At 45.2% G+C, this 26,140-nt stretch overlaps 3 protein-coding genes and 1 long non-coding RNA gene across 9 annotated transcripts in view; 2 read left to right on the top strand and 2 right to left on the bottom strand.

Moving 5' to 3' along the window:
* Nucleotides 1–241: 241 nt before the first annotated feature.
* Nucleotides 242–6,545, bottom strand: LOC115554385 (uncharacterized). Its single transcript, XR_003978589.1, has 3 exons — nucleotides 6,214–6,545; nucleotides 1,401–1,437; nucleotides 242–1,074 (listed from the first exon to the last, which is right to left on the bottom strand). It is a non-coding gene; the product is annotated as an uncharacterized LOC115554385 (long non-coding RNA).
* On the top strand, nucleotides 1,961–5,348 carry wu:fe05a04 (zinc finger and SCAN domain-containing protein 10). Of its 3 annotated transcripts, none has more exons than XM_030371069.1 (4): nucleotides 1,961–2,037; nucleotides 2,227–2,766; nucleotides 2,879–3,846; nucleotides 3,971–5,348. In XM_030371069.1, exons 2-4 carry the CDS (start codon nucleotides 2,232–2,234, stop codon nucleotides 4,901–4,903), a joined length of 2,436 nt encoding a protein of 811 aa, XP_030226929.1. In that variant the 5' UTR covers nucleotides 1,961–2,037; nucleotides 2,227–2,231; the 3' UTR covers nucleotides 4,904–5,348. The 3 variants fall into 3 exon arrangements, with proteins under 3 accessions (XP_030226929.1, XP_030226930.1, XP_030226931.1); XM_030371070.1 differs by having other exon boundaries at nucleotides 2,009–2,766; nucleotides 3,971–4,594; nucleotides 4,637–5,348; XM_030371071.1 differs by having other exon boundaries at nucleotides 2,009–2,766; nucleotides 2,926–3,846.
* On the top strand, nucleotides 5,936–9,738 carry si:ch211-79k12.2 (C2H2-type zinc finger protein). 3 transcript variants are annotated; one of them, XR_003978588.1, is made up of 4 exons: nucleotides 5,936–6,289; nucleotides 6,494–6,740; nucleotides 6,888–8,446; nucleotides 9,081–9,738. XR_003978588.1 is itself a non-coding variant. In XM_030371072.1 (3 exons), exons 1-3 carry the CDS (start codon nucleotides 6,263–6,265, stop codon nucleotides 8,378–8,380), a joined length of 1,767 nt encoding a protein of 588 aa, XP_030226932.1. In that variant the 5' UTR covers nucleotides 5,936–6,262; the 3' UTR covers nucleotides 8,381–9,738. The 3 variants fall into 3 exon arrangements, 1 of the variants encoding a protein (XP_030226932.1); XR_003978587.1 differs by having other exon boundaries at nucleotides 6,888–8,442; XM_030371072.1 differs by having other exon boundaries at nucleotides 6,888–9,738.
* Nucleotides 9,511–26,140, bottom strand: part of si:dkey-34d22.1 (discoidin, CUB and LCCL domain-containing protein 2) — a 29,598-nt gene continuing 12,968 nt past the window's right edge. Inside the window, exons 14-28 of one of the 2 annotated variants that reach the window (XM_030371057.1) lie at nucleotides 26,037–26,132; nucleotides 18,054–18,275; nucleotides 17,203–17,340; nucleotides 16,927–16,978; nucleotides 16,773–16,848; nucleotides 16,517–16,650; nucleotides 16,374–16,411; nucleotides 16,088–16,261; nucleotides 15,846–15,958; nucleotides 15,305–15,479; nucleotides 12,619–12,714; nucleotides 11,809–11,893; nucleotides 11,575–11,615; nucleotides 11,243–11,383; nucleotides 9,511–10,531 (exon numbers count right to left, since the gene is read on the bottom strand). In XM_030371057.1, the coding sequence (XP_030226917.1) occupies nucleotides 10,074–10,531; nucleotides 11,243–11,383; nucleotides 11,575–11,615; nucleotides 11,809–11,893; nucleotides 12,619–12,714; nucleotides 15,305–15,479; nucleotides 15,846–15,958; nucleotides 16,088–16,261; nucleotides 16,374–16,411; nucleotides 16,517–16,650; nucleotides 16,773–16,848; nucleotides 16,927–16,978; nucleotides 17,203–17,340; nucleotides 18,054–18,275; nucleotides 26,037–26,132 (2,039 nt within the window). In that variant the 3' untranslated portion in view covers nucleotides 9,511–10,073. Of the gene's footprint in view, nucleotides 10,532–11,242; nucleotides 11,384–11,574; nucleotides 11,616–11,808; nucleotides 11,894–12,618; nucleotides 12,715–15,304; nucleotides 15,495–15,845; nucleotides 15,959–16,087; nucleotides 16,262–16,373; nucleotides 16,412–16,516; nucleotides 16,651–16,772; nucleotides 16,849–16,926; nucleotides 16,979–17,202; nucleotides 17,341–18,053; nucleotides 18,276–26,036; nucleotides 26,133–26,140 lie in introns of both variants that reach the window. The other variant, XM_030371058.1, reaches the window with a different exon arrangement.

Raw genomic sequence — 26,140 nt, forward strand, 5'->3', positions numbered from 1 at the left:
GCTGCGCAGACGAAGCTCGCCCTCCACACACACCCTGGCGTTATACAAGTGTCCGAAAAGCTTTACTTTATCTCGGGCGCCGCAGACGACAGCTGCCCTGACAGAGCTCCACGTACAAACCGCGCCCCTGTTGCACCTTGTTCTTGACGTCAGACCACCTTGCTCATGAAAAGAACTCCACCCTGCTGCGTTCGCATCAGTGGAACGCTCACATAGTGTTTTGGGAAGAATGGCAAAAACATAGGATTTTACTGTTTATTTCAGTAACAGTGATAAAACAGTATAGATTACTATGTTGACGATCATATGAAAAGCAATTCCCAACTTAGCCATGGCGCTTCTACATTGACCTGCACGGCACGGTAGAGGAGGACGTCAAGAGTTTGTATCTGACCCGTGCCGTCACGTGTTGCCGTGTCACCGCTAATTGAACAAGAGGCTGCCTGCTTCACAGGGCTGGGCCCGGGAACCAACTCCAGGTGAGGTGCCCGTCTCAGTGTTAAGTTACCAAGAGTTAAATCAACTTACTCTTAGTTACTCGCCATTTAAAAATATTTTACATTGAATTGCTCCTTTCAATTTTAAATATCATTCATCAAATGTTATTCATATATCAGTGCCAATAGGCCTACAAAAATAAATAATAACAATACACCTCACCATCAAAGCAAACTGCACTATGGTGCTCGTTGCACGACACATTAACCCAGTAGGCCTAACCCATATCTAACAATCGTGTTCCCTTCGTGGAGCCAGAAGTCCGGGTTCTGGTTGTGCCACCTTCCATAGTTTTGGCATTCATTTGCAGTCTCGGTTCCAAAGGGAACACACTTCCAACTGGTGGTCATCATAATGTCCGAGCCACATGAAGTCATCATAATTAAAGCCTGTTCTGGACTCTTGCAGGTGCTGGAGGTCCTCTACATCGTCTATGGCGGCCAGGTCCACATCTCGCTCCCTGCAGTGTTGCTGATCATCGATCCAGCTCAGATTCTTGTTCACTTAAGAGTAGGATTTGGAGATAGGAAGCGAGCCAGGAGGAGCCCTGCTGCAGGGGAAACCATCATAGACAGACTGCACACACATGAATAGTTATTACAATACTATATTAGCCTGAGTTACAGACCCCCAGTGGCAATCAAAGGAGAAGGTGGAGAGAACCACAATCACAGCTTTGTGGCTAGATTTGCTTGTTGTTAATGGTGTGATATATGTGGAAATAACTCTTTTGTGTGGAACAATACGACCGCTGGACAACTTCTGGGACTATTTTCAAGATTAGTATTTGGCTGTGTAAGGAAGGTGGGGCTTCCTTACACAGACACTGGCATGCACACACACAGGCAGCATTGCATTAAGAAATCTAGAATCAGCATATAACAGAAAATAACAAGTCTGACCTGAAAGACTCAGAAAGAGCATATGGTTTCCTGCATCCTGTAACAAAAAAAACATTTCACTTCATCAGATGAAATCTAAAAATTACAACAATTTATTGCATGCATGACCATTACACACAGTTAATGTAGGCCTGTTCATATAACGAGAAGCTTTATGGGCTCAAGAAAATAAATACAGATCTGTTTGGAGGTCACCAAGTGTTTTGTCTTCCCTTTTCTTGCGTTCAATCAGCTTTGTTATTAATTCAAACCCTTGATGAGACTTGAGGAATGGCTGACTGTAGAATGTTACACATGTCTTAAGTTTTAATTATCATATCGATTCCCATTCTAGGCTATATATTTTTTTAAATGATGACAGATATGCGTGTATCACGGCCTTCCTCAATCACGATCGAAAACGTGATTCGAGCTGACGGAGTGGACGTATCGTTTTTTTTGTGCAATACCCATAGACTTTACAATAGGTAATACCCAAAGAATATAAAATAGATAAATCCCATAAATTAGGTCAACCTGATTATACCCGTTGATATGGTAATACCACTCCAAGACACAATGTGGAATCAAGAGCCATTACATCCTCTTCTTTTCACGTTGCTTTTGTCACGGGAAGTTGTGCGGCATATCAACTGAGGTAATCCTTTTTTGTGTACCTTGCTTCAAGAGATTTCGTAATTCACCACTTCTGGATGGTTTAGGTTTGGGAAAAATACGCAAGTGACCTTTCATTTGGTTCAAAAGTGCTGCGGTCCATTGTTCCAATCCATTGTTTAGGCATCAGTGTCTTCCTTAAACTGCCTCTCTCTTCACTGTCCCTTCGCAGCAAACATGTCCTTAGAGTACACCATCGATATCCAGCTCACAGAACTGGGTTTTCCCAATATTCTACAAACACCAGTAAGAGAGACCCCATGTCTGTTACCATCACAGTATTTGTCGTTATCGGGAAGTGAATCACGAACTACGATCCCAACTAAACCTACCATAAGGCAACAACTCGAAAATGATCCGTCAGTAACACGTGATAAATGCAGTTCGCCACATACTACGGACACGTCTGGATCTTCTCAAGCACAAGCAAAAGATGGCATGGACACCTCCAGCAGAGGCTCTGAAGATGCATATACCTTCTCTGTGCTGCCTCGCAGCGCCGCAAAGCGCCCCAATGCAGATGTTGTGAAGGAACCCTCTGGAGCTGAGACTACTAAGCGTCTTGCTGATCAAGCAAATGATAAATCACAACTGGGTGCAAACAATGACCAAGAGGCAAAAGGGAACACGCAGGATGCAGTGGACGAGTCAGCAGACGACAGCGAAGAGTCTGAGGATTATGATGAAGAGAGCCTCGGTGAAGACGAATATGGTATTGATATTGGTATTCCATTTCTATGAACATCGAATTAGCATTAATGTTATAACGTTAAATATTTTCAACTAGTCTTTTACTCATTTAATGTTTGACTGCCTTTTCCTAGAGTTTGATGGCACAGGTGATTACAACTGTGGTGTGTGTGGTCTTCAGCTGCCCTCCAACATGAAGCTGCAGGACCACATGAACCAACACACCGGTCAGCGGCCGCACTGTTGTGCAGAGTGTGGCAAACGGTTCTGCCAGCTCAACAACTATCGCGCTCATCTGAAGACCCACGCTGTAAAAACACCCGAATTGATCCTCTCTCATCGGTGTCGCATCTGTCGGAAGTTATTCGAGTCGAATGTTAAGTTAAGGGAGCACCTCGAAACCACACACTTTGAAAAGGAGTTCTACGAGTGCGACTTGTGCAAGCTCGTGTTCACTGACCGGAAAAAGTGTGAAAAGCACATTGAATGGCACAAGAGCACCCTACTTGTCTGTGACACTTGTGGCCGTGAATTTTCCAGCCAAGAGTCACTCCAACGCCACCGTAACAGTAAGTGCCGGCGCAGCTTCGTCTGCACGGACTGCAACCAGACCTTCAGCAGGAAGAACGCCCTGCTGAAACACAGCTTCTCTCACATCGGCCTGCTGCCCTACACGTGCTTACTGTGCAGCTGCCACTTCCGCCTGGCCCATCTGTATCGCCAGCACAACTGCGATCCTCAGCGCATCCACTGCGTGGCATGTCTGAAAGTGTTCGCCAGTCAGAGAGACTTCCAGCAGCACAAGAAGGACACGGGCTGCTGGGGGGACCAGGAGTCCAACGGTGACGAGATCCGCTGCCCGGAGTGTGGCAAGGTTTTCGCCACGAAGGAGGAGCTCAAGAAACACGGCAGCGCTCACCAGAGGATTCTGACCTGCGACGATTGTGGCAAAGGCTTCCGATCGGCCTTGCTCCTGATGTCCCACATGGGAGGGCACGTGGCGCAGTCCCCCTGCCTGTGCCAGCGCTGCGGCCGTGGCTTCAGTCACCAGTGTGACTACGACAGCCACCTGGAAAGATGTGGACTCGCACCGCTACCACCAGTAAGTTATTCATTTATATAAATACTGTATCTCTATATTATAAATTGTTTCTCTTTCACCAAAGTAGTTTCTCTTTCCTTTGCTCACTTTTGTGACTAACATCTCGGATCATATCTTTTTCTAGATCGTTTCTAAGAAACGTGCCCAGAAGTCCTCCGCTCAGCCTGGTAATCCCACGCTTCCCCACTCTACTGAGCCTCCCATCACTACAAAAGCCTCCACAAGTGGGTGGGATCCAAACAGCGGTGTGGCCACCATCTCCAGCGGTGTCCCTGCTCCGTCACCAGAGGACACGGCTCAGGGCTCCTGGCGTCTAACCCTGGACCATCCTCCCCCTCTCGGTCTGAACCTGATTCTGTTTGTCCCGGTCAACTCCACCCTAGCGTCTGGCCTACTGCCCAAACTCCAGGAGACGGGACCGCCCGCTCCGATGGCCCTGGACGCAGCGGTGGGGCTACAGAAGATTATCATCGGTAAAATGAGGAGTTCTGTTGTGGGCTTGCCACTAGAGGTGGACGCCCCTCTGGATCTGGTCCTCAACAAGAAACTAGCACACAATTATGGGGCGCCCCAAGATTTGTCTAACAAAGTAAACCCTTTCATGCCTGCTGTTAGCATTAAAACAGAGGTGGTTGAGACGCCTATGGTTAGCATTGAAACGCCTGCAGTTGACATTACAACTCCTGGGGTCAGCATTAAAACATCTGTGGTTAGCATTGAAACGGAGGCGGTTAGCATTGAAACGGAGGCGGTTAGCATTGAAACGGAGGCGGTAAGCATTGAAACGGAGGTGGTTAGCATTGAAACGGAGGCGGTTAGCACAAAATCAAGTGCAGTTAGCATAAAAACACCTGCAGTTAGCATCAAAACAGAGGCTCTCGAGCCTGCTGTTGGAGTTAAACCACCTGCTGGTTGCATTCAATTGGCAACCAAAGAGTGTTGGGTGGTCCTCAGAAAGTGGTCTGGGAAAACGCAGGACATTACTGGAGATACATTGTCATGTGTTAATAGGAAGACAGGTATACGAGAGATTTTAGGTGACAAAGGCACACAGTAATACATAGGCTACTGTAAAGTCAGAACCTTTGGGAACAGCTTGTTTTGTAATGTAAATGATTAAGGAAGAGCCTGAGTTCCTCCCTCCTATCTTTGATAAATTGCAGTCAGTCTAGCCAGGTCCAGAGCTTTACAAAAAGTGATATGATCAAGGCACAGACTTGTAACATGTAATGCATATGGTGGTGGGTTTGACCAATAATAAACAGTATCTTGATTGATCAAAAGTATGTTTGAATGTAAAGAGGGTGTACCACAAACCACAACCAAGATCCAAACTGGAGAACATTCGAGCATACAATGGGCAACATATTCAAACAATAAATTCCTTTTTATGATTTTTCGTTGGATCAGGATGTTTGCAAAGGATACATGTGTCTCTAATTTTCTACTCTTTGCTTTCTCTGTGTCTGTAAATGGAACAAAATTAAAACAACCTTTCAGGATTATCTAGCATTTGTCCAGCAAACCAAGGTTTGGAACAGGAGTGTTTCCGATGTAACTACCTCTATTTTGTGTGCTACTCTGGACACGCATAGTCTCATAGGTTAGTAGCAAGCCATTACCACAATATTTGGCCAGACTTGGGATAAATGTAAAATATTTTTGCATAAAAGGTCTAAAGTTGATTTTGATGCACTGTACATATTATTGTGATTATTGGTTCAATTGAACGATGCCCTGCACCAAACAGATATATTTATAATAATATTTAATATCCTTTATTATCTTGTTTTTTATGTATTGGAGGTTGTGCAGGAATATTTTGTAGGCCCATTTGGCAGCATACTTTGTAGGCTCCTTCACTTTGACTTGAATTGGGTAATTTGAAACAAATGTTACACAATATGAAACAACATAAGATAATAGGATTCAACAGTATTGTTATGTCTTGGTATTGTTATTTATTAAAATTTATTTATCGAGAATGCCGTTTCCTTACCTGAAGCACGAATATGTTTAAAAGATGAGTGAGTGCGTGTTTATTTTAGGTGCATCGAAAGCCTAATTTATGTTTTAATAATGCCTGCTATGTCAAGTTAATACAAGATTTTTTCAAACCACACAACACACTTATCTTTTAAAATACAATTTCCATTGCTGATAAGCAAATAAGTCATTTAATTGTTAGTTTTCGGAGTCTGCAGAGTAAACATCTGAAAATCTGAAAGACTCGGGGTCACATGGTGGAAAGCCCCGGAACTAAACCTCTGCTAAGAATTTATTTTTTATTTTTTTAATGTAACGGTCGTATAAGTGTGTGTGAATATTTTATTCGCTAAAGCGAATCTTTGCTTATCGGCAACGTACCTGCATTGAGACCACACCAAGGTTATTGATCCGTCGTGTGTTTTGCTCCATGGACAAAGACAAGCCCGCAGACGGCGTAAGCAGCACTTCACCTTTTTGTTTGGAAATCGTGGCACATTTCTCTTAAAAGCGTATCCACATGATTCGCTAATATGAATTGCTATATTTATAAATATATACATGTCGTTAGCATGTAGTGTTAGAAATCAACATATTTAATTTATGGCATAATGAATATTAAAGCTATTTTTAATGAACAATCGTTCCCTTCTTATTGCAGAATGGTCAGTGCTCCTGGTTTGAGATGCAACAGTTCATTGGTGACCTCATTACGTCTGGGAACTCTTCTAGTCAGTCGCTGAAGGAGCAGCATGATGTACTCCATGTCTCCTGGGGTTTGGCCGGAGGGGAATATCTGGGGCTGAAAGGACCAGCCCAAGACAAGTCAGATTTAGACCAAAACCGGCTGATGTTATCAGGGGCACCTGAGAGGAGGGCAGAATTCAGAGACAGAAAGGAAGTTGAAAGTGAGTCATAAATATTTAAACAATGACTTTAAATTAAATATGAATACTTCTAAACATTTAATAAAAGGTAACCTGAAGCAGTCATTTAATTGAAATAATTGTTCAGTATAAACAACGGCTGTCTATTCTTCTGTTCTTCACACACAGATGAGCTCCATGCGTGCACCTGCACCGGATGTCCATTTTCTACTTCCCCGCCTTCATACGAGACTCTAAAGCCCAGAAAATCTCTGTACTCCCATGGGCAACCAGACAAAACATGCCTCAGTAGGACCCACACCAGCCACCCGGCCATGAACCTCAGCGTTTGCTTACCGGATGAGAACCAGGCAGAGCCCAGCAGCACCACCTCGTCCGACCTAAAGCCCCGTGCGTCGAGGAGGGAGGACAGGGAGCGTAACGCAGACTGCTCATCCTCCTCCAGAGGTCTAGCGGGCTCCTTCCCCCACTTCCCCATGTTTGCCTGCTTGTGTTGCCACGGCCTCCAGACCTGCGCTCAGCTATTAAGGCAGCAGGAAGGCCCGGACTCTGGCCTCCCTCATGGCAACGCACACGGCCACCACATCCACCATCACCACTGTCCCTTCTCCTCCTGCCTGCCCTGCCCTCAGCTGGCCCACTCGCACCCCCACGCAGCCCAGCTCCGGGGCCACTTCCCTTACCTGGGATGCCATCACGCTATCAGCGCCTGTCCGCAGCACTCCCACAAGCAGAACGTCCAGAAGCCCGGCCAGCCCAACCAGGAGGAAGGGGCCAGGGCCACCACCGCGTACCCCCCCTTCATGCACCCCTGCATGCACTGCTCGGCCGCGTTCCAGAGGCCGTCCCAGCTGCTGCAGCACCAGCGGTCCGAGCACTCCCAGAAGCCCGCCGGCTTCCTGTGCACCGAGTGCGGCAAGGCCTTCAACTCGCACAGCAACCTGCGCATCCACCAGAACGTGCACACCGGCGCCAGGCCCTACGTCTGCCCCGACTGCGGCAAGAGCTTCAGTCAGTCGGGCGCGCTGAAGATCCACAAGCGCATCCACACGGGCGAGCGGCCGTACTCCTGTGCCTTCTGCGGCCGCGGCTTCCCCCACCTGGCGGGGGTCCGGGCCCACCAGAGGACCCACACCGGGGAGAAGCCGTACCGCTGCGGCCTGTGCGGGAAGTGCTTCACCCAGTCGGGGGCTCTAAAGATCCACACCCGCATGCACACGGGCGAGCGTCCCTTCACCTGCGGGGTGTGCGAGAAGGGCTTCACCAACCTGGCGGCCATCCGCTTCCACTACCGGACGGTCCACGGGCTCACCTACGAGGGGGCCGCGAGGACCGCGGCCGGGGCCCCGTACCGGGACCAGACCAACCCCGGGTGTCCTTCCACCTCCGCGGGACGGCCCCGGAGCAGTCACCCCCCCGGCGGCCTGCTGGACAAGTGTAACCTGGCAGAGGGAGGGGGGTCCATGATGCCCAGAGGGACGGTCGCCCAGGGGGCATCGGGCAAGGCCCAGGCCGACAGAGCTAGCGGGCACAAGGAGGGTCAGATCTACGCATGTGAGGACTGTGGCCAGGGCTTTAAGGACGCGCCCTCCAGGAACAGACACCAGAATCTGGTTCACTACACTGAGGAGGGTCAGGAGGTCGGGCAGACTAAGGGCTAGTTATGAAGGAGAGGAGGCCGGGTGATGGTGGAGATGGACTTGAGGACCTAATGAGGGAAAAGGTAGGTGAGTGTGAATAACATCGTTCTGTTGTTCAAAATGTGTTACTTTTACAAGGTGTCCCATTTCTGCCACACAAAAGAAAATCAATTGAAAGGGGCATAATGTATAGGTGTATATGCATGTCTGGGGGCCTTTCAGTAAGAATGATGTGGAATTTTAATTTATGAGTTTAATTATGGAAATGCCAGCATTTTACAGTACTCGTTTAATAAATGAACGGGACAATGTCTGTTCAATTATAATAATTTATTTAAAATTAAGTAGTGGCTTCCTTGACACTTTATAACTGGTAACCAAACCAGACCCAATGGATGCTGAATCAATGCTGATTTTGTAGGTGTCACAAATGTTAAGTCACCATGTAGTCAACGCTTAAAGGGACAACCTATGCCACAAACATACCGTACACACTTATTTGCAAACCAACCCGTTTTTTAATGACCACATACAAATTATTACAATGAGCGAAGCATTAAGCATGTGGCCTAAAACTGTTGTTTTTTTATGTCATTGTGTTTCCAAAACAACTGGATAGTCTAATGGTAAAGATAGATGTGGCAGTAGCTTTGTAAATAATGAATGGTGTCCCTCGAACTTTTTGTAAGTATTATGTTTCTCTATTCTACCAAAATCTAAGGCTATTGGAGCATTTTATCCCTTGGAAGACGGCTGCCTGCATTGTGTCCTCACGGAAGTACATGAACAGCGTAGTTACAAAGAACACTCAGCTTCTAATTATTATGGTCCTGAAAAAAAACCCTATTTGTTCTGGGCGGCTGGCTTCATTGCGTAAAATCTCACCTTCTTTATCATGCCTTTTTGCGATTCTTTCGGTTGATCATATATTAAGAAAGCTTGTGTGCACACATTAATCATTCGGTATATGTTTTTGAAATTACAATTTGAGAGGAACCAAGAAGTATGAGACAATCCTGTCAGCTCAATACTGCCGCCTAGTGTCACCCTGTAGTATATATGTATAGGAGTATTATACCACAGCATTGCATACATACAACCACATAGCCGCAATACATTTTTTACAACTTTTGATGTTTTATGCAAGAAAAAAGTTCCAATTAATCTTTATTCATTTACAACGGTATGGCAATTTAATATTGAAGACAAAATGCTTGATGATTGTGACACATTTCAGGCATAGTCCTTATTCTTCATATTTTACTCATATCCCTTATTATATTACATATTTTTTTTATATACAGTGCTGTATTCCGAGTTATTTAAAAGTGCGATGTGGATCAAACATTTTACCAATAAACAACATGTCTGAGGTTGCACTTTCTTTCCGATCAATGTTTGAAAAAGAAAATGCAGGAATGCACGACCTGATAGTAAATACTCATATCTGTATGGCTCTGAGATCACAGTTTGTATGTCCCTCATTAAGTAAAAAACAAACATTAATAAATGAAACCAGGCTTTGGAGGTTCTGTGCTGTGCTGCCTTCTCACACTTCATACCAACATGTACACAATAGTTATATTATAGTATATATCAGTAAACTAACATATACTACTATATACTAACATACAGTAATACTGAAACGGCCCCTGACTCAACCTCATATCAACAATGTTCCGTCGGCCCCGGCCTTCTTTCTGCGGGTCCCACATCAGAGCAGTTCCTCGTACGTGTGCTGGGCCTGCAGTAAGGAGTACGGCTGCTCGGGCTCCGAGTACACCGCGCTGCTGGGCCGCGGCGCCGCGCCCTGGTTGGACGGGGTGCAGTAGCCGTTGGACAGCAGCCTGTGGGAGGGACAGTCATAGTGGGTGTGGTCGGGGGAGGCCTCCCCGCCGGTCGGGGGTGGTGGGGGGGGAGGGGGAAGAGTCGTCCTGAGTCTGTTGTCCCGTCCCGGGGCTCCCTTGGGCCGGGCCGGGTCCCTGGCCTCCGGGAGCTGCTCGCTGAACGGGGTGGCGTACTCCGGCTCGGGGGGGACGGGCGTGGCGTACTCCGGGAGGGTCGCGGGGCCGTGGTTCCGGCTGAAGCTGAAGGCCGCCGTGAGTCCCGGGTTCGGGCCGGGCCGGAACGTGGAGCTGAGAGTCTGGCCTCCCGCGGCAGGCTGAGCGTAGTCTGAGAGATAATAAGGAATACAATATGAGATCACATTTTTACTCACAGCTGGGGAATGTTCTTCAATGGCCAGTGGTTGTGTTTGTGGTGGTCTTGGGGTCCGCCACCACCAGCCAAGAGGTCATGGGCAGCCTCCGGGAGGGAACTATTTTAATGAGACGCACTGGTCGGTGACTGTCCTGTTCATCACTGGGCGCTTCAGTGAAGGCCCCAGAGTGGTTGGGAAGGGTGTGGGGGGGGGGGGGGGGGGGGGGGAATGTGGGCTGAGTGCCCTTCATCGAGTTCCAATTAAAGGGTCTCTTTCAGAACGGCTCTGCGGACCGAAGAAAGGAATGTTTATACTGCAGCCGGGTGACAGCCCGCGCTGGGGGAGGAATGGACAGCCCGCCGAGAACTGTTCTCATGTCAGGCCTGGTCTGAGGAGCTGGTCATGGCTGAGGCCGTTGGCGAGGGAAAGAGGAATGAAGTGAAGCTGAAACAGGACGGAGAATTCAAAATGGCTGGGCTGCTTAACATGGCCGCCAGTGACTCCACATTGGGAATCAAATAATTATAATCTATGAATGAACAGTACTGTAAACTACTATTGCCTGACCAAAGGCCCACCGAATACCTCCTGCTCAAGCAACAACGGGTTGGAAGGCAGTGTGGTTTTATATGGTTGGTCCAGTGTGGTCCGATAAGGACGGCCGTTTGTTTGTGCATTCTTACCGTTGGGCGGGGGGCCGGGTAACGTGTCTTGGTCTCTACTCTCCGCAGGGTTAAGAGCCTGAAGATTCTCCAGAGGGTAGGAGATAAGCTCTGACTCACCGCCCGGACTCTTCCTTTGGAGACTCTGGTGGTCAACTGGACCTGTGGATGGATACACACACACACACACACACACACACACACACACACACACACACACACACACACACACACACACACACACACACACACACACACACACACACATCGGAATGAAGTCGTCTTGGTCTGATGCCTTAAGACATTAGCTAACATAATGCATTGGGTTAGCGGTATGAAGAAGAGGAAGTTACCTTTAGCGGTTGAGTACTTCTTCATTTGGGCATTTCTCTTCCTAATTAGACAAACATACAAAAACCCAATCAATGATAATTGGTATTTGGACATTTTAATTGTGTAGTTAGATGACTGAATATATTTCATATTTAATTATATTATTGTGAATTGAATGCGGTCATTATTCACTCCGCCAGACATGAATCAATCAACCATCAAACAGCAACAGGTACGCCTTTATTTAACACTACCTTCTCTTCAACCAGAACCCAGCCAACAGGCAGCTGGCACACAGGACCAGCCCCAAGAACACGCCCACCACGACCTGATCGGAGGCTGCAGAGAGAACCAGGCGGCCAGCGATCGATCGTTAGCATATTAAGTTAAACATGATGCTATCTGCATGATATATATATATTATATTGTATAAATCATCTAAAATTGGATAATCCAATCGTCTGTTGGATTAAGCCATTTCGCATGTTTATTTATATTTGTGCTTATGTCTGTAAATAGTTGGGTATGTGTTTGGAGACGACAACGTTTTTACCACTAGCGGGTAGTATGTACATGGATTATAAAGTAACACTAGTTAGGTGTTTTAAGGTAACAGCTGAACTAGAAGAGGAAGGAGCATTTTGGGCGGGAACATACGGTTCTTACCATAAGCATTTGAACAATAATCAAGTAAATCTGTTAAATAGCATATAATCACACTCACTCTCCTCATGGTAATCAAGGTTGTCTTCTTCCCCGTTACAAGTGACTAATTACATTTTAATTGGATCGGTATTCACTACATAATTAAGAACCCTATCCGAGGACAATTACTGCCTGAAGGATCCAGTGGATAAGGACGCTGCAAAGGATGCATTGGAGCATTGGAATCACCTTCAATCCAAGCACTTTGAATCATCAAAGCTTAACATGATGTTTAACATGATGGTATCTGCACTATGTATATACTAAATATTATATAGTATAAGTTATCAAGATACTAATTTAAATAATATCTGCGATCAGAAAGAAGACACAATGTGGCAGGAAATGAAGATACATACTTGTGTGTTCCACAGTAACAGTATGTCCAGTGGTAACTGTGCTGGATGGCGTCGTCAAGGCTGTGGCACTGACCACGGGGGCGTATGTTGGATTAACTGTAGGAGCCATTTTGCATGTTTATTTAATTTTTTCTTATGTCTGTTAATAGCTGGGTATGTATTTGCAGACAACAACGTTTTAACCACTAGAGGGTAGTATTTACCTGGATTATGAGGTAACACTGCTCAAATGTTTTAAGGTAACAGGTGAACAGGAAGAGGAAGGAACATTTGGGGTGGGAATATACGGTTGGTACCATAAACGTTTGAACAATAGAATAAATCAAGTAAATCTGTTAGACAGCATTTAATCTCACTCCCTCTTCTCATCATGGTTATCTAAGTAGTCTTCTTCACCGTTGCATGTGACTATGTTGGTACATTTTAATTGGATCGGTAGTCCTTGACCACGAATCACGCTAGGCTGCAAATCCGAAGGCAAGGTAAGAGAGGCACAGACGGATGAACCAAGCTGTGCTTTTCTCTGGCTGAAACTCTGACTGAGGTACATTTGGTTGGATGGTTGGAAACGGATGTAGGACTAGACAACAATGTGTCTTTGTCTCCACAGATCACACTAACAGTAAAGCTCATCTGCAATGTCTAAAATGTCACGTGCCACTTCTTCTGCTTGTATAAATGTGATAGCTGATAGATCAGCGGTTGTTCACCACATGGCTGAGAGAATAAATATGCAGAGAAGCAGAAGAGGAACACCTTGACACTGCTGCAGAGAAATAAGATCACAGGCACTTCATACAAGCTTACTTTATCCAGTTTTACGGCCACAACAGCCTTATTCAAAATCCCTGTGTGCACGTCCTAAAGAAAGCAAGCTTGCACATACAAAAGAACCAGGTTAACTCCACGAAGTCCAACACACTTTCTCCTCATTACAACCCATGCATATCTCTCCTAGGACGGCGAGAAACAACACCGTTTTCCGTGACCCTCAGCAGAACCATATGAGCCATAATGTTCCGACAACTCATACCTCACATGGAAAAATAGGACAGAACGTCAACAATATCCTTCAACAGCAAACTGAAATAACTGCCCAACTGGTTCAGGAACACCACTCAGCATCTCTTCCACCAAGAGCCATAACAGTATTCGATAGTGACACCCTACAAAATTGGTCTTTTATCAGAGATTTAAGGCAAAGCCTTCTCTAAGGAATGTCTAATGATGAAGCTGATTTAAATGGCACTTCATACAATGAGCCAGGATGAACAGTGTGAAAACGCTTATCTTGACTGATTTTAAGGTCTTTAGTTACGACTAGGACTGTAATCTCCCTGATGGCTACACCCAAGAGAGCATGACTGTCACCAAAGACAACACTGTGACTCGGGAAGACCTCAAACAATGGCCACATCCTTTGAGGGGCCTTAGTACCCCCTGCACTAGGGGTATGAACTGTTGATAAATGTGGAGACCCATTGGAACTAAATTGAATCCTGAAGACTTCTTCGAAAGTAAGAAATTATTAGAAGGAATAGAGTTACTCCAGAACAAGGCAGTAGATCGGCCAAGTCAAATACAGACCAATGTTATCTCTCAGTGGACCCAGACGTCAAAAGAGGTACTACTTACTGAAAGTGTCATTTGCTTGGTTTCATCAATTCAAAGATATATTATGAAACTGAGAAGATGAAGAAAATATATTTAAGCCTCTCTTTGCAAGGATAAGAATTCCAGCAAACAGAGTTGGAAAAGAGATGCAGATACGCACATCAAAGAAAAGGTTCACTCATTGACTCTTGAATCTTTCCAAAGCAGAAACGGCCGTCATTCACTTTTATCAGCAAGAATTATTAATCAGGTAATCTCCACTTTTTATAGTGGGGATTCTTTTGTGAGGATTTGCAGTGATATCAGCATCTGACCCAATGCTGCAGGATGGACGATTCAGGGAAGATGGAAGACTAAGGTAAGCAGCTATGCTTGAAGAAGTAAAACATCCCATCATTCTGTCAGAGGATCAACCCACATATCTAATCTCATTTTAAAGCAAGCAAGTGAGCCATGTAGGACAAAATCCCATGATATCTATTCTAGATAATACTGGATCGGCAATGCCAAATCAGCGTGCAGAAAGAGCATAGCTGAATGTTGTCTGCTGTTGTCTCCAAGAGAGAGTTGGAGAACAAACAATCGCCACTTTTCCAGTTGAAAGTGCAGTAGAATTAACCCATCCTTTCTCACTGCCCCTATTCCCTTCCCCCCAAAGAAGCCTGTGCTTTTTGTCAGGCCATCACTGTAAATAAGAACTTGTCCTTAATGATCTGCATGGTTTAAAAAAGAAAGAAAAAAAGAATGAGTTTATCTTTCAACCATAGAGTTTCAGTTGTAATTTAAATAGATAGCAAATTGACCACCCTTTAATTAGATTTTGCTTAAATATGATGGGGAAATATTTGCTTTCAGAACAAACACATTGTGGCAGTAAATGTATATAAATTCTCAAGTCTTTCACAAGAACCGTGTCTCCAGTGTTAGCCGAGCTGGGTCGTGTCGTCGTGGCTTTGACTTTGAACCAGCAGAACACAGAACACAACCCACATGTGACTAGAGCACTGCCCACGGTACAGACTACTTTCGTCGTCAGGATTGGACCAATAAAGGGAGAACAGGATGTGCTCACCTGCGGTGGAGGAGGTCTTGGAGGTATCCTTGACGACGGGACACCCCAGCAGCTGGATCTCTGCTGAGGCTCTTTTCTCCCAGGTGATGGGCTTCAGCTGGACGAAGCGGGCCACCACGGGAGGGAACAGGCTGTTCAGCACCCTGGGGTGACCGTCGGAATAAGCCTCAAACACCTGAAACCATTTAGCCTACAGAAGACACAACAGCTGACACAACTATGCACCATGGCTTTCTGAGAAATCATTAATGTGAAACTTGATCCCCAGACGTCCCTTTTTGGCTTGTCATATCTCAAGGTAAATTAAGTCAAATTCAGGGAAACCATATGCATTCCCCCCCTCCACCCCAACACTGGAGTGGGTCCTGTAAACACGTTAACGTGTCTCAAGTGAAAACACTTTAATGAGCTGCCATGGCAACAACACAACATTCTATCTCTAACGTCTCTGAGCAGCACCCTGGCCACCACTCTGCTGACTGGATGAATAACCCTCTACTGATGGTTAGACGGCAGCACACCGTCAATGTCTTTCTCTTACCTTTTCTTCTTTGCTCAGTGCACCTTTGTAAGGCTTCCAGTCCTTCCTGTCTTTGAGGAAAAGCAGCGAGTAGGACTCTATGTAGAACCTCCCTGAACCCGTTGTTATTATACCTGAGAGAAAGAGTGATTTCAATGGGCCGTTGTTGTTGAACAAGAATAATTTGAATCACATTCTGCAATACATTAAATATTATTATTATATATAGTAAAATAAATATTAAATGAAACATTGATACTAACCAGTGACTTTTCTTTTAGCACCGAGGTCCAGCTCCACCCAGGGGTTCTGGTCGTCTGGTTCTGCTGTCCATGTTACCAACGGACCGGCCGGGTTCAGACCCTTCCCCTGACCCCCGGCTCTCCCCCAGAGAGAGGAGCTGTTCATGAGGGACATGTTTAAGTGTCCGTTGCATTCTGTCAAGGAGGAGGGCAGAGGGTGAGCTCAGAGAGACGGATTAGCTGGACTTTGGTAGGTTAAGTAATAAAATAGGTGGAATTTGGTAATGAGGGTTTTGTATTTGCTTACCTTTGCTGAAGAGCATTTTATGCTCAGACAATGAACCCCTGGCAAAAGAAAAAATGCAAAGGGTAAATATTCCTATGTTTAACCAAGTAACAGCCAGAAACGCATTATGAAATGTTACTTATTAATAACAATAGCGACCGTACGTTGTGGACAGGACTCCGTTGGCGAAGGTGGACTCGTAGAACCTAAGGCCTCTCCCCAGGGTGAGGTTGACGCGGCCCCCCAGGCTGTCCGACACCACCCCTCCATGGACCGCAGACACGCAGATCAGCGATGTCTGCAGTAGAATAAAGATTAAAAACACATGTCCAGTAAGCGTTCTAATGTGCCCTTATTATTTGTGACTCTAAATATATGCGACTAATTTAAAAGCAGCTCTGGTCCCGTAGCACGACTCACATCTCTGTAGCCTTGTTCAGAGTTTCCCGTAACGTTCCCAACAGAAACATTCTTACAGCCGGCAGGGCAGTACACGCTGAGGAGGAGCACAGAGACAGGTGAGAGACCTCCAGCTACGTCTACGCTGGTCCTCAAGAACTTCATTGGAACTCACCTTAACCGATCAGAAGACAAACTTGTTCCAGTCAATTTGCAGGAAATAAGCTCTGAAATATGAAAACAACAGGAAGTGAGTCTGAAGGAAACAACATGTAGGATTGGGATGAACATGGGCACACACACACACACACACACACACACACACACACACACACACACACACACACACACACACACACACACACACACACACACACACACACACACACACACACACACACACACACACACACACACACACCCCCCTGGTGTTTCAGTTGGTTAGTCTAACCTGGGTTCTGGTCTGTTGTGTAGGACAACAGGAAGCCCCGACCAGAGTGGTGTCGGCCCGACCTGAAGATCACCGACGCTTCGTTGCTGCTAACCGACATTTTCATCTCCGAAGCAGTGAGTCTCCCACACAGAGGGCCTGAGAACACACACACACACACGTACGCACAAACAATGAATTAATATCCACAAACATACAGTACATACATCTGACAGCTATACACATGTGTTTATAGCTCTCACAGAAGCAGAACTTCAGCAAAGAAAGTGTTGTTCAGTGATGCTTGATACAGAAGACATGTATGTAAAAATATAGCTGGAATAAGGATAACTTGTTTTTGTAAAACGTGTTAGCCATTGGACATTTTGAGTACAACCGATCTGTTCAGCAGAAAGAGCTGAAGGATTCCATCTGCTGCCCCTACTTCTTCTATCTCTCTCATTCAGTACCTCGGTGTCTCCAGTCCAAACCTCCATACCCTCAGGATACAAATAGATACACCTGGATGGGCAGCGTTGACTCAAACATGTTTTGTAACTCGTCTGTCGATGGAATGGAATGCACTGTGTGAGTAAACGTCTGCATTGACCAAGATCGCGCAGCACACAACACATTAATTAGTCAGGTATGAGCTGAGAGTGAAACATCCATCAAAGGATTTCAAATCACTTGGTTGAGTCATCATAGCGATTCAAACTGTTAAAATATTTGGGATACACCAAGACAGGAATACAGATCACCACAACGATGATCAGAGCTGTGAGTTTACCTCTGCTGAGGGCCCCGTGTGTGTGTTTGTGTGTGTGTTAGTTTATCTCTTCTGGGGGCCCCGTGTGAGTGTGTGTGTTTACCTATGCTGGGGGACCCGTTGCTCGGGGTGATCACCAGAGAGCCGTTGGTGCAGTCCATGCTTCCCTCGATGTCAAAGTCCCCCAAGAGGAGGCGCAATGTGCGGCCCTGCGGGACACGAAGCCTCCACGTACACGACACATCCTGGGGATAGGTGCCTGGGTAGTTAGCTGAGGTCAGGGTGCCACTCTCTGGTCCAAGCTTTGTATACCCGCAGCCATCGCCTGGAATATGAAGGAAAGACACAAACACTGAATACTGGTGTGTACTTTAGGGGAAGAGAACCTTTTAACCAAACACACTGAATACGGTTAACTGTAGGGGGAAGAGAGAGACACTGATAACCAGCACTGAATAATGATGTCCATCGTTTAGACCCAACAGGCCAAATACCATTTTGAATCAACTTAGTGCTTCTTTTACAAAATGTTGGCTAGTGTGTGGGATACATAATAACAAAAGTTTAATCTTATCATGATTCCTCTCGATTTTTTAATTGTTGCTTTGGTTTGGTTTTGATCTATGGAGCTTCAGAAAGTTACATGAAATCATAGCTTTATGTTGTTCCTCTGTGGTTAAAGAAAGTCATACAACATTGTGGATTATTTGGTGGGAAAAGTTTTTCCAACATGTTTGAGTGAGAAAATGTATGGCATTATCACTTTAGGATAAGCATCTTAGAGCTTGTATGTCTTTAAAATGTGTTCATAGCAGCGGTTTCATGTCTAAATATTATAGTGTAATAAACAGACAATTAAAGGCTTTGTTTACTCATCGGCTCCTTTTAAAAAGGTGAGTAACCATGTCTACTACGAGCACTGGGAACAGAGCCAGACATATGCACTTCCTGGATCTCAACCGCGAGACAGACCCACACATTGCCTGCTGGGAAACGGCTCACTAAACTACAGGATATGTTGGACACTCTGAGGGAACACTACAGGACACTCTGAGGGAACACTACGACATGTTCACTCTTAAGGGTACAATAAGGGACATGTTCACTCTGAAGGAAACCCTAGAGGAAACGTTCACTCTGAAGGGAACACTAGAGGAAACGTTCACTCTGAAGGGAACGCTAGAGGAAACGTTCACTCTGAAGGGAACGCTAGAGGAAACGTTCACTCTGAAGGGAACATTAGAGGAAACGTTCACTCTGAAGGGAACACTAGAGGACATGTTCACTCTGACATGTTCACTCTGAAGGGAACAATAGAGGACATGTTCACTTTTGGATGGATTGGTGTTATGTAAATGTTATCTTAATCTAATCTGTTCCCACGTGCTGATCTGGGGTAAGATGTGACTAACAGGCAGACTAGTGGAAGTGAAACACACTAATATTTATCCGGATGAGTCAGTTCTCTAGTGGGTCCGGTGGTAAGCGCTGTGGGGGTGGCAGTTCGGAAAAACAACCACTGCACGTCTGACTAACAGCACCAAGAATGGGCAGTACGTCTGAAGAGGAAACCAACAACAAACCCTGGCCCATGCTGCATTTCAACCCTGGCTGGGCTCCTACAGAAGGATGGGGTCAGGGAGGGGGGTTGGGAGACCCTCCTCCGAGAATGGTGGAAAGCAACCGTTCAAACCGCGCTGTGCATGGGTCAACAGTCTGCTAGCTGTCTGCCCCTTTACTCAGGTCCCCCAGCGATTGCCTGGAGATGCCGAAGCGACAAGCTGTCACCGTTGGCAACCGAGCGGGGGTCTGTGACACCTTCCGGGGGAACATTCCTTGTGTTGCTGTTGAAGGGGTTAGAAGGTCTTCCATTTATCAGTCAAACTACTTGTGTTATTCCATACATCCCACTCTACTCCCAGCTCTTCCATCCAATTGTCATTAGACAAACTAAAATGTGCCCTTTTATCATTTGGGCCGAGTTCCTTCTACCCTGCGAATCACAACCATGAACCATAATAAAGAAATTACTTGTTGCTTTTTCCTTTAAGTTTTTTGGGTTTAATTATAACCTGAGTATAGTGTTCTCTCGGCAACAATTTGACTACAATCTTAGACGTCTAGAGACTAGTTGCTGGCAGGTCCTCACAGGTCCACCAGTGAGGCAGACAGGTAGTCCAACTGTGATGCCAACTGTGATGTCATTGCAAGTGCTTCATTCAATAGTACCACCACGTAACAACCATAATATTGGGGCTCCTGTTTCTCTCTGACATATCAGTTGTACCACAGGTTTGGTTCTTTGCAAACAAGTTTATTTAGAACAAATTGGCTTCTCGGCTTAATAATATCCGGTCGCAAATACACATGACATGCTCAACAGACCACGGTATCATTTCTACACAGAGAAGGCAAGTAGGCTTTAATGTAGACTATTATGTGCTTCCTTCCGACTATGGCTTGAAGAGGCCTTTCGGAAAAGGACACAATACTCTTGACACTGTATTGAAATCAGTGTATGCTTTGGGAAAGGGGAATGTAAAGTATACATGGACAGGTATGTACGGAATGCTGCCATGACATTATCATAGGGCTTTATCCCACGTGTAATGTTAGTTGTGTTAACTATGTTAGTTGGGATTTATGTCATTATGTTCCCAGAGGTCCAGAAAGAGGATGCTATAATATAGTTCCTGTATTGTGGTTTAAGTAGGCATTCTCTTCCTTAAACAAAATGGGCTAACAAGTGATTGCAAAAATAAATGTTTTTGTATTAGCCAACTATGCCGATACACGTAATGTGTTATATCGGCTCAACTTTTTACATTACATACTTATAAAAACATCGATTGGTTTGATTAGGCTACGACACTCTTTGTAATAAAGCCAGCCAGCTAACACAGACTTGGCTTGACATCTTTTAACGAACTACGTATGATTAAACAAATTGAAGCATAATAAGAATATCAAGATGAGCTGTTGCCCAGTCGTAAACATCTTTATTAAATAATGTCAGCAAAATGCATATTCTTACCCTTCAGTCCATGGACGCTAAATCCACAGAAAGTAAAAGCAAGCCATAAACTCCTAACGACACACTTCACTGCGATCTGGTGGTTAGTGGTCCCAGCGGGCATGATATCCAAAGTCCGGACCGAGAAGCAAGGTGTCCCACTCTCTCTGGTACTAGTTCTGCAAAGTAACTCAAACCTACTGAATATTTACTATTGGATGAGGAACCAATTGGTATTTTTCTATTGGATTTTCCGCCCGCCGATCTCTGGATGTTTAACGCCCCTCCTTCTGAAGATGAGGGCAAAAGTTGCAGAGAGACAGCAGGGTCTCTACAGCGACTTTCTACAAACAAAGTATTCAGGAATTTTTTAAAGAAACAGCAACAACAAGTCTTCTTCACATGAATGCCATTGTTTTTTTTAATGTTACACCAATATTCCCGCATTGTCAGGAAAGCACACTTTGGTATACTCAGATTATACCCAAAATGTAATGTACCTCTCGCGCCATCTTCTGGTTAAATATTGGAACAACAAAAACAAAGCAGACAGACGCGACGGTCCATATTCATGCCTTTTACCCTAATAGATGTGGTGCCAGCACGGCTTTGACAACATGGGTTCAAGTTCGAAATAAGCACAAAAATGTAATTCCTTATTGCACGGCTCTTTGGTGGTAAATTGTAAAAAGACACACCTTGACAAGTTATTGTTTCGTTTTGTCAAGTAGCCGTGTAATAAACGGGATTATGTAAGGAACGTCGCCGGATATTATCGAACTTAATCCCCTTCAGGGCAAAGCAAGACACCTCCGCTTCACGTCGGTGTCCGGTTTGCCCCGTCGGGGCTTATTTTCCCGATAATAACCGGCGTTCTAAACATTATCCCTTACTTATTACAGGGCTCTTCTCAATTTCGTGGAACGCTCCGTTCACTTGCATGGACCATTCACAACTTCCAGCGATGAATTATATTTGATTTTGATACCCGCGCACCACTGCTACATACAGATCACTTCCGCGATTTAGAAAAGTACTAGACACGCCTCCGACTACAAGTTACGCCTCCGACTACATGTTACGCCTCCTAGTGCAAGTTACGCCTCCTCCGACTACATGTTACGCCTCCTACTACAAGTTACGCCTCCGTCTTGCAGGACGCAGACGGACCCACCTCAAGTAGTCCGGTAATTTATCAACCCCAGGTACTCAGTTGCTAAGCGACATCAACGTCATAAGCCCCTTCAGGGCGAAGGCCGCCTTCAAAGCAGCTCGGAGGTTCGGAAGCGTGTCTTTAGTAAACATTCCGAAATAAGAGTGTTCAGGAAACGCCCCTCAGAAGTTCGTAGGCTATGACCTAAAACCGAAAAAACTGATTGTTCTGAGATTTCGTGCGGAAGTAAAACAACCGGAGTCCTCCGAGATCACGTCACAACAATGGCTTCCCATTTCATTGATAGACTAAAGTGAACTTGGAGCAAGCACCAGAGGCGAACTTAAAGGTTGGGTAGGTGATTTGCGAAACGCCAGCAGATTTTGAAAATACACAACTCAAATGGTCCTACCCCCTCTCCTTCAACGCTGACTCTGACTCCACCCATTCCAAGTACCTGGACGCGCAATCATGCACGAGCGCGAACATAGATGCGCGAGAGCGAGCCAGGCTAGCATAGGTTTTCGTTTAACAACATGGCACTACATTCAGCTGTAAGTTGCACCCAGTACCGCGGGAAGTAGGAGTGCTGGGGGTGCTGCAACACCCCCTGTCCGAGGCCCTGTCTTATCACAGAAAACGGAGATTTCTGAAAACGCCGGTTATGTGTTGTCGTGTCAACGGGGAGAAACGGGATTTTAGGTTCTGAAGCGTCACATTATGCACCAGGAAATGCTTAACGTCATGTGAGCGCCCGCTGTACCGTATTGGTCCGAATATAAACACAAACCCCATTGTAAGACGACCTATATTTGGAAAAAAGATTTGAAGACCAGATCCGTTTTTTATGAATAAATAAATAGTATTCATTGAAATAATATACGAAAATAAAAAGGCATCGAATAAAACACTGCATTGCCACTAAACAGTAGTGCAAATAGGCCGTACTGATGTGTACACCAAAGACTATTCCTGACACTCCTCTGCCCCGCTGTGTTCGCTCTGGCTGTGGTCGCTCCGAACTGTTTCGGCCCGTGGCAAAGCGAGTCATCCTCGCTGCTGTCCAAGGCATTTTGAGACGCAGCATTTATTTAATGCTCATATGACCTATGCTGAAAAAAGGTTATATGAGAAAGTGTGAGGGTAGCGGTGGTGCGCTAAACTTGTTCTGTGAGCAGCTGAATGTGAACGATCGATTTTCAACTGTCCGCGCATGCACTGGTGTAATTGAGCTGCGCTGCTATACATCTTTTTTTATCAATGTAACGAGTTGCGAGTCTAGTGCAGGCTGAGTTTTTTTTTTTCCCAGCACCCCCTGCTGAGAATACGTTCTCGCTGCAATGGTTGGACCAGATGTTATAAACATTAAACGGTCCCATAAATCATTACTATTTTTAGAAAATGTATGTTTGTTTCATATAATTGTATTGGAAGTCCTGGTTTTCACTAGGGTTGCCGCGGTGTGGACATTTTCACACCGAGTAATACACTCGTCTCCACACCGGTATTACCGAGTATAAACGGTATAAACTTTGAAACTAGGTCAACCGCCACACAAGCATCGGTTTTTAGACCCTTCTCGTCCTTCAGTTGCCGCCAACGTTCGAAAGCAGCGCCTAGGATTATTCTTGATTTCAGTTTTTCTCTTTCAGCGTTTTTATTATCAATTACTCTCTGAAAAAGAGTTTTCCTTCTCTTTGCTGGTGGTGGTGGTGGGGATGGTGGCGTCTTGTCTGCCATGGAAATTGTCTTCTACTGCTAGGTCCAAATGTGGATTAACTAGTTCCAGTAGCTACCGCAGGATAACAACAAACAGGAGCTTGCTCTGGGTCACGAGCTCTGGGTCACGAGTACTGCACGAAGGGGTCGCGCGCGGGCTGCGGGGGAGGGGGAGTGCAGTACGACCGTTTGATTGACGTACTTACTGTCCAATGCAACTCGGTGGCAATGGAAATGATTGGCTGGAGTTTTTCGAGCCCTGCCCGTTCCACAGATGATTGACTTGTTTAATTTTCATGTCAGTACTTCTAACTCAGTGGCTGTAAGCGGGTTATGATAAGGATTTCAAGTAATTTTGCAAAAATGGCCAAAAAAGCAAATCACCTATACAACCTTTAACACCCATTCTAACATTTGCATTGTGATACATTAGAGCTTACAATTATAAACATCACCTGATAAATTCTCGCTCATGTTCAACCATCCCAAGCAGTTCTAATAACTGATTCATCTGATTCAGCAAAGAAGTGCAAAGAGGTCCCTGCGGGCATCCATACATACATCGATCTGTTTTCCGGTTTTATGTCATAGGGGCATTTCCTCAACACTCTTATTTCGCAAGAAGGGAAGGTTTACGTTAAGACATGTAAGAACTTCTGAAACTGAGCTGTTTTGAAGGCAGTATGAGTCACCATGATGATACAGCAACTCTAAAAGAGATAGGCTTTCGTGTCACAGCTAACCCACTAATCGAGGTTCGTGGTACAGGGCACTGGGCAGTGAGGGCACCATTTTGCATGTTTATTTATAATTTGTGCTTATGTCTGTAAATGGTAAAACGTTTTGACCACTAGAGGCTAGTATGTACCTGGATTATTAAGTAAGACTGCTCAGGTGTTTTAAGTTAACAGGTGAACAGGAAGAGGAAGGAGCATTTTGGGCGAGAACATACGGTTGTTACCATGAGCATTTGAACAATATAATAATAATCTATAAAGTAAATCTGTTATACAGCATATAATCTCACTCACTCTTCTCATCATGTTAATCTAAATTGTCTTCTTCACCGTTGCAAGTGACTATGTTGGTACATTTTAGCTGGATCGGTATTCACCACATGATTAAGAACCCTAACCGATGACAATGACTGCTTAAAGGAACCAGTGGATACAAAACGCCTTCATCACAAACACTACGAATCACCATAGCTAGGCTGCAAATCAAGGCAAGGTAAGAGGCACGGGCGGATAAACCAAGCTGCACTTTTCTCTGGCCCAGACGTCTAGAGCTGTTCCTAGTTGTTGTACAGGGTTTGGTTTTGGTTGGAAAAAACGCTGCATTTAATTAATGAGATTCGAACAGTTGGACTGGTTTGCTTGTGTTTTGTATTGACACTTGATTGTTGGGATCACTGAATTTCGGGCCTATGCGGCTCCGAATGGCATGGGATGTCAATTTGAGCCGTAAAGCAAATCCAACTTGAACTGTCTGAGGTCAATTTTTAACATTGTGAAAACGGATGTAGGACAAGACGACAGGGGGACTTTGTATCCACAGAACACAATTATAACTCATCCCCAATCTCTAAAATGTCACGTACCACTTCCTCTGCTCGCATAAGTGTGAAAGTGAATGGATCAACGCTTGTTCAACCCATGGCTGCTCTAGAGAAAAAACATGCTCAAGAAGCAGAAGAGGAACACCTGTGCATGGAGCAGGGAATACTCAGAAGGATGAAGGTACAACTGGCAATATAAACTGAAATAGCAGCTACCAGTGCAAAGTTAGCCATACTGATGCCAGTCAAGAGAGCAGTGCCAGAGGGGCACCGTCTGATGGCATGAATTCATATTGCTGCAGAGAAATGAGATCACAGGCACTTCATACACGCTTGCTTTAACCAGTTTTAAGGCCACAACAGCCTCATTCCAAATCCCTATGTGCTTGTCCTTAAGAAGGCAAGTTTGCACAAACCGAAGAACCAGGTAAACTCCTGTTCTTATGTCTGACCGGAGGCTGCAGAGAGAACCAGGTGCCCAACGATCGATCGTTATTATATTAACTTATACATGATGTTATCTGCACTATGTATATAGTACTTTATTATATATATATATATTCTATCATTTAGCTAAGATACTAATAAAAAGATGATGTGCAATCAGAAAGAACACAATGTGGCAGGAAATGAAGATACATACTTGTGTCTTCCACAGGAACAGTATGTCCAGTGGTAACCGTGCTGGATGGCGTCGTCAAGGCTGTGGCACTGACCACGGGGGCGTCTGTTGGATTATCTGTAGGA

The sequence above is a fragment of the Gadus morhua genome, chromosome 11, assembly GCF_902167405.1.
Source record: "Gadus morhua chromosome 11, gadMor3.0, whole genome shotgun sequence".
NCBI lineage: Eukaryota > Metazoa > Chordata > Actinopteri > Gadiformes > Gadidae > Gadus > Gadus morhua.

Bases quoted from the DNA above. Each gene is read 5' to 3' on its own strand.
- wu:fe05a04 (XM_030371069.1), top strand. From the start codon at position 2,232: ATGTCCTTAGAGTACACCATCGATATCCAGCTCACAGAACTGGGTTTT. The intron at 2,767-2,878 runs GTATTGATATTG...GCCTTTTCCTAG, and splicing joins CCTCGGTGAAGACGAATATG to AGTTTGATGGCACAGGTGAT. The intron at 3,847-3,970 runs GTAAGTTATTCA...ATCTTTTTCTAG, and splicing joins GACTCGCACCGCTACCACCA to ATCGTTTCTAAGAAACGTGC.
- si:ch211-79k12.2 (XM_030371072.1), top strand. From the start codon at position 6,263: ATGGACAAAGACAAGCCCGCAGACGGC. The intron at 6,290-6,493 runs GTAAGCAGCACT...TTCTTATTGCAG, and splicing joins AAGACAAGCCCGCAGACGGC to AATGGTCAGTGCTCCTGGTT. The intron at 6,741-6,887 runs GTGAGTCATAAA...CTTCACACACAG, and splicing joins AGACAGAAAGGAAGTTGAAA to ATGAGCTCCATGCGTGCACC.